We start from the raw sequence: 6,000 nt of genomic DNA on the forward strand, positions 1-6,000 counted from the left end.
TAGGACATCAAATTTTGTGATAATTTTATAGGGCATATAAATACATATATTCATAAACTATATATGTTTTGACTTCTGATTGCTTCTCAACTTAAGTATGTATATTCTAAATCACTGCTAATATCTGTTTTTCTTATCTTCTACAATTACATTAAGATGTTAATTATAACCAATTAATTATAATTATATCCTATTTTTACTTTTTAAATTTATCCATATGCTTATCTTTCTTTTTTATCATAAAATGATTTTTTCTTCTTTTTCTATTATTATTTATTTTTTTTGCTTATAATTTTCAGGTTTACAAATTTATAAAATATAACTATCTATATAAAAGGTTTTGTAATTGCATTTTCAGTTTTCTTTTGCATTTAAATATTTATGAACGAAATATAAAACTATAGTAAAAGTGCATATTTTCTATCAAAATGTTACTTAAAAAATGATTTTGATTACTTCTTATATTATTCCATCAAAAAATATTTTCATTAAACATAATATTCTATTTGGCCTACGACATCAAAAACTCTTGGCACGGCACTGATCATAACTATCATTCTCACTCTGAATTATTAATTCTACAATGTCAACGAAAATGGCCTAAAACACTACATTTTCTTGTATCTAACAATTCTATAATCTTAATGACATGAAATTATTCACATTTTATTGTCAAAATCTTGTTGTAGTGTTAGGTTTAGCTTCAAGCGAAGCATCAAAGTCCCAAACGGCCACGTGTAACTCAGATAAGCCTCCATCACCATACCTTATGTACAGGGCCCACTCGTGATTCTGTGAATAGCCCACACCATAATAAGGACCACATTTTTAATTTAATTTCACCATAAATGTTTTAAAAATATATATAAATACACACACCTCACTTCTTTTTTTTGTAGATAAGAAGCACCGCACACTTACACGAGATCATTCACCACCATGCCTCTTCTCCCCACCTCTTCCTTCAAAACAGCAGCCACCGTCGTCATCACCGGCGTATTTTCTGTCGCGGCGGCCGTGATTTTCACCGTTCCTTCAGTCTCACATTTCGTGGCCTCTAGCTATCCCATGATATACGATAACACAGTCTTCCTCCTTAAGCCACCGTATCTTTACTTAGTCATCAACTGCATCATCGTCTCTATCGTCGCTACATCTAAGCTCACTAACAAATCTTCTTCCAATATCGAAGTCTCCGACTTCTCCGAAGCAGTGACGGTAGTACCGGTACCTTCTGATATCGACGCTGGTTACTTAAACGTGTCTCATCAGGCCGTAGGTGAGGACAATGATCCGACGGTGGAAGATGTCCCTCTAGTCATCGATGATGATAAGCAGCTAGAGACAGAGAAGCTAAAACCAAAGAGTGATTGGTCGGAACCGGAGAAGCCAAGACCGAGCAGTGATTGGTCGGAACCGGAGACGGAGAAGCCAAAACAGCCGAGTGATTCGCCGGAGGTTTCGAGGGTGAAGCTATCGAGGAAACCACCGAGATACAGTAAACAAAAGTCCCTAAAAATGAGTGCTGAAGGTATAGATTCCGTCGGAATATTCGAGTTTCGTGTAGGGGTAAAATCGTAAATGAACGTTTCCAAATTTTCCGCAGGTGGTGTTGGTGACAAAAAGCCGCCGAGGAGGCAGGACACGCTGGAGACGACGTGGAAGAAGATAACGGAAGGACACTCGACGCCGTTAACGAAGCACTTGACTAAATCCGACACGTGGCAAGAGAGGTCGCACGTGCAAAGCTCGTCAGAAAAGAGCGCCAAACACAAGATGACCAAGTCTGAGAACTTGAATGACATAAACGCCCCCACGGAGCTGAAACGGGAGCCGTCACCGGGTCAGGAAGAGCTGAACCGCCGTGTGGAAGCGTTTATCAAGAAGTTCAACGAAGAGATGAGACTGCAAAGATTGGAGTCTTTGTCGAAAAATAAAGAAATGGTAAATGGAGGGACTCGTTTGTAAATATTCGTGTTTTTTTTTTTTTTGCTTTAGCTGTTGATGAACACTGGAGAAAGGGACGGCACCGGCACAGTCGCAAATGTTGACTCTTTTGTATAACTACTCTAGCTGTAAATGACTTTTGCGTGTGTGTATGATTGTCATATTTGTACTTTCTAGGCCGTCTAAAATCACAGTTATCGTGTGGTTTAAGATGAAAGGATAACATGTGGACAAAGACTAGACTTGTAGTAATCGAACACATTGTTTGTTTGTTTGTTTGTTTAAGATTTTACATTATAATCAATATATTTATAATACTATACACACACTTCACTTTTTGGTAGAAATGAGAATGTGATTCTTCTTGGTAACAAATATTTACATGACCATAGTAGCAGCAGGGAAAAGCCTATCCAAGAAAGTATACAAACCTCCTCCAAGTAGAAGAGCACCACTGCACAAAATCATAGAAAATTGAAACAGTAAATTTACAACATCTGAAATCATATATATGGCTTTAGAATGCCTCAAACTTAGACATACCTTATGGGGTTGATCCATGCAGAGACTTTTCGAAACGAGAGCAAGCTCTGCAGAAGGTGAACACGCAGATGCTTCACAAAATTTAAAACCCAAACTACTAAATTTGCAGCTTGACTATTTGTTAAAGAGTAAAAGAAACACATGGTACCTGCAAAGCTCCAGCGAAAGAAGCAGCGAGGATGAGTGGAGCAACGTAACCTGTTGTATACGTCAACAGTAAGCTTCCACCTACTACTGGATCCTGTATGTCATAACCATTACATTATCCGTTATAATTATATAACCAAGTGGAAAATTATACTAGCTCTGGTATTAAAAACAGAATTACCCTGGAAGTAGCCACATAGCCAAGAAGGGTGGCTAGGACTGGAGTACTACAAGGTGAAGCAGCAAGTGCGAATGTGAGACCTGCTAGATACGCTTGTACACCTAAAAAAACATTTTGTCAACAAGAGTGTCACAAACAACCACAAAAAAAAGTACTGAACGGTTTGATGTCCGAAACCCCAAAATTGATTTTGTCTCTAGGAGGATTACCTGATGGGAAGTTTGCTGCAGCAGCACGAGGATCAAAGTTGTCAAAGAAAGATGGAAGCTGAAGTTGGATTACCTGTAAGAGGAGAATAAAGGAGATTGTTGTTGGACATGGCTATGCTACTGATGCTATATGAAAAGTGCTAACGTGTAACAAAAGTACCTCAAGGAGATTGAGACCCATTACAATAGCCAGACCGGATGCAGCTACTGGTAGTCCTTGTCCTATTTGTCCATAAGCTTTTCCGGCAAAAGAGGCTACAATCCCAAGAAGTGCTAAGGTAGTTGCTAATCCCAGTGAGAAAGCTATTGCGTCTCCAATAACCTAAGTCCATGGAGAGCTAAAATGTTAAAGTTTACTACAAATGTGACTAAAAAGTGATAACGAGAACTTGTATATAGCTTCGTTTGCGTTTTGGTTTTACGACAAAGAAATTTGATCCTACTAACTCATAACGCGGCAGTTATTATTGAAGTCTGATCTGAAGTGACACTAACCTGAGATCTGCTTTTGCCAGACCCGAATGCACCTATATGTTACAGCCATAGTAAGGACCGGTGCCAAAGGAATCAGAACATCAAACTTATATTCTATCCATAACTTGTGAGAATTTCTTTTTTTTTTTAAACTGAGATAAATTGACATACCTATATAACCAAGTGTCAAAGGCAGAACACTAAGTGTACATGGAGAGAGACTTGTCACAAGTCCTGCCCCAAATATCACTGCCAAACTACAAGAGGGGGAAATTATCAGGAGAGTCAGCGAACTCGATTGTCAAACTCTCAAACATGCTGCATTGAGAAAGAACCAGAAAAAAAGTAAACCTTGTTACACTGAGAGCTGAGAGCTGATCTTGAACAGCTTCATTAGCTTGTTGGTTAGCTGAATACAAGAAGTTTCCAAGCGAATCTCCCAGTGTTCCTTCAGCCAAGATGTACACGGAAGTCGCTTGATCCTGTCATAAGAGGATAATTAGTTTCTGATTTTACAAGCAAACTGCAACTAGATAATGGCCGAAAAATCAGAAGCAGGCACAAAAATGCGCAAAACAAAAAAAATATATATATTCAGATCAAACCCCCAAACAATGTCCTATATATACAGAGACGCTGAAGTTTTTACCTTTGGCTTTGCACCAAGGACGAAAGGAAAAGAAACAATCTTAAAAAAAAGCAACTGAACTAGCCTACAGTAACAGACATCAGTGAATAGATCACAGAAGTACGGAAAATCTAAAAAAGACGATAGTCTGTGATTTAAAGCTTACCAAGACAACCATTTTCAAGTCTGCGGCCTTTGCTGAGCTAAGAGTTACCAAGTTTGCCACTGGGAAACCAAGAAAAAAAATGAGGTGTTCATAATCATATGAAAATAATTAAGTCGTTAGAAGACATAATCAGGCATACTTTGCTAGTTTTTCCATACACTTGGATTTTAAACACACATAGATTCTTATTTCTGACTCTGAGTCAAGACTTGCAGAATAAACAGGTGAAATGGAGAAGAGGGTAACACATTACCTCCTACTAAACCACTACCAAACATGGCAAGTTTAACACTTTTGCTCTCTTTCTTCTCTAAAGAGACAGCATCAGACCCTAAACTTCTCCCTCTCTGTAGCTCACAATGCTTGCCAACACGGACCAACCTTTTCTCTGTAGTTTGTGAGAAAAAAACAAACTCAATACCTTTCATTGCAGCAGTTGCAAATCCCTAAACCCTAGTCAATTTCAAGCCAGAGCATGTTCTGAGTACACTTATGAAGAAGAATAAGAAGATAACTAACATGTGGTACTTGTAAGGACAACACGACCCAGTTTCGATTCCCCCCAGAGCGATTACTATTCATATCTTGAGTTCAAAATATAAGACTAATAATCATGCGTGCGATTGATCATAATCTAAAATCCAGATTACTCTATATACCTATTTTGTACGGGGTTTACAGCTTTGTGAGTTTCTCTATAGTTTGTTCTTAAAGCTAAATTAAGAGAGGAAACTCACCACTAGCACCATGATTGATTCTGCAACTCGAAAATCCACCGATGATACCTCCACCGGCGATGCATCTGTTCACGCTCAAATTCATCATCGCACTCTAGCTAGAGAGAGAAACGGTCTTCTCGCTTTTAGATATTTTCCTTTTCCTTAATTTTAATTTCGTTAAATACTTTTTATATATATATAACGGCAAATCTCTAAAATAGCACATTTCTAAATTTATGTCACAAAAGCCCTCAAAAACTAAAATGATCAAAATAGCATTTTATCTTTTGAAAAATTTAATTTTATTTTATTTTTTAAAATTTGAAATCTTTTCCCAAAATCTCATTCTCCAACTCTAAACCCTAAACTCTAAACCTTAAACCCTAAACCCTAAATCTTAAACCCTAAACCCTAAATCTTAAATCCTAAACCCTAAATCTTAAACTCTAAACCCTAAACCCTAAAACTCACCCTTAAACTCTAAACCATAAACCCTAAATTCTAAACTCTAAACCCTAAACCCTAAATCATAAACTTCACTTCTTAACTCTAAACCCTAATGTCTAAATTAATTTACCATTGAGGTATAAGTATATATTTATCTCTTTTGATAAAACATTAAGTGCTATTTTGGTCATTTTTATTCTTAGTGATTATATTTATGACAAAAAAATTTTTAGTGCTAGTCATTTTCTCTATATATATTCTCTAATGGGCTGTTTCAAAATTAAATTATCTAATGGGCTGAAATTTATAGAGGTCTTACTAAAACCTAAAATCTAAAATCAAATATGAGTTGCCATTTTGGAAAGGTTGTACAAAAATGTAGTAAACCAAATTAAAAGAAGAAGAAACCGATTAATCCCATTGCCATTTCCTCGAGATCTTTTATAAGTGAGACTTATTGAATCTAGGATCCTTCCAAGATAATTTGAGATTTGAGTAAATCGTAGAAAGATTTTGCAAGTTTTAAGGTTTTTTTGAAG

At 36.7% G+C, this 6,000-nt stretch overlaps 2 protein-coding genes across 4 annotated transcripts; one reads left to right on the forward strand and one right to left on the reverse strand.

The window, feature by feature from the left end:
• Positions 1 to 289: 289 nt before the first annotated feature.
• LOC106377880 (microtubule-associated protein 1B-like) lies at positions 290 to 2,219 on the forward strand. 2 transcript variants are annotated; one of them, XM_048747182.1, is made up of 3 exons: positions 290 to 1,373; positions 1,410 to 1,531; positions 1,607 to 2,219. In XM_048747182.1, the coding sequence occupies exons 1-3, from the start codon at positions 940 to 942 to the stop codon at positions 1,966 to 1,968; spliced, it is 918 nt and encodes a 305-aa protein (XP_048603139.1). In that variant the 5' UTR covers positions 290 to 939; the 3' UTR covers positions 1,969 to 2,219. The 2 variants fall into 2 exon arrangements, with proteins under 2 accessions (XP_048603139.1, XP_048603138.1); XM_048747181.1 differs by having other exon boundaries at positions 290 to 1,531.
• On the reverse strand, positions 2,197 to 5,205 carry LOC106380937 (cytochrome c-type biogenesis ccda-like chloroplastic protein). 2 transcript variants are annotated; one of them, XM_013820785.3, is made up of 12 exons: positions 5,033 to 5,205; positions 4,549 to 4,683; positions 4,296 to 4,354; positions 3,853 to 3,983; positions 3,673 to 3,758; positions 3,523 to 3,554; positions 3,188 to 3,349; positions 3,028 to 3,100; positions 2,819 to 2,919; positions 2,639 to 2,731; positions 2,491 to 2,537; positions 2,197 to 2,401 (listed from the first exon to the last, which is right to left on the reverse strand). In XM_013820785.3, the coding sequence occupies exons 1-12, from the start codon at positions 5,118 to 5,120 to the stop codon at positions 2,326 to 2,328; spliced, it is 1,083 nt and encodes a 360-aa protein (XP_013676239.2). In that variant the 5' UTR covers positions 5,121 to 5,205; the 3' UTR covers positions 2,197 to 2,325. The 2 variants fall into 2 exon arrangements, with proteins under 2 accessions (XP_013676239.2, XP_013676240.2); XM_013820786.3 differs by having other exon boundaries at positions 2,491 to 2,561.
• Positions 5,206 to 6,000: the final 795 nt, after the last annotated feature.

Source organism: Brassica napus, chromosome C2 (assembly GCF_020379485.1).
Source record: "Brassica napus cultivar Da-Ae chromosome C2, Da-Ae, whole genome shotgun sequence".
Classification (NCBI taxonomy): domain Eukaryota; kingdom Viridiplantae; phylum Streptophyta; class Magnoliopsida; order Brassicales; family Brassicaceae; genus Brassica; species Brassica napus.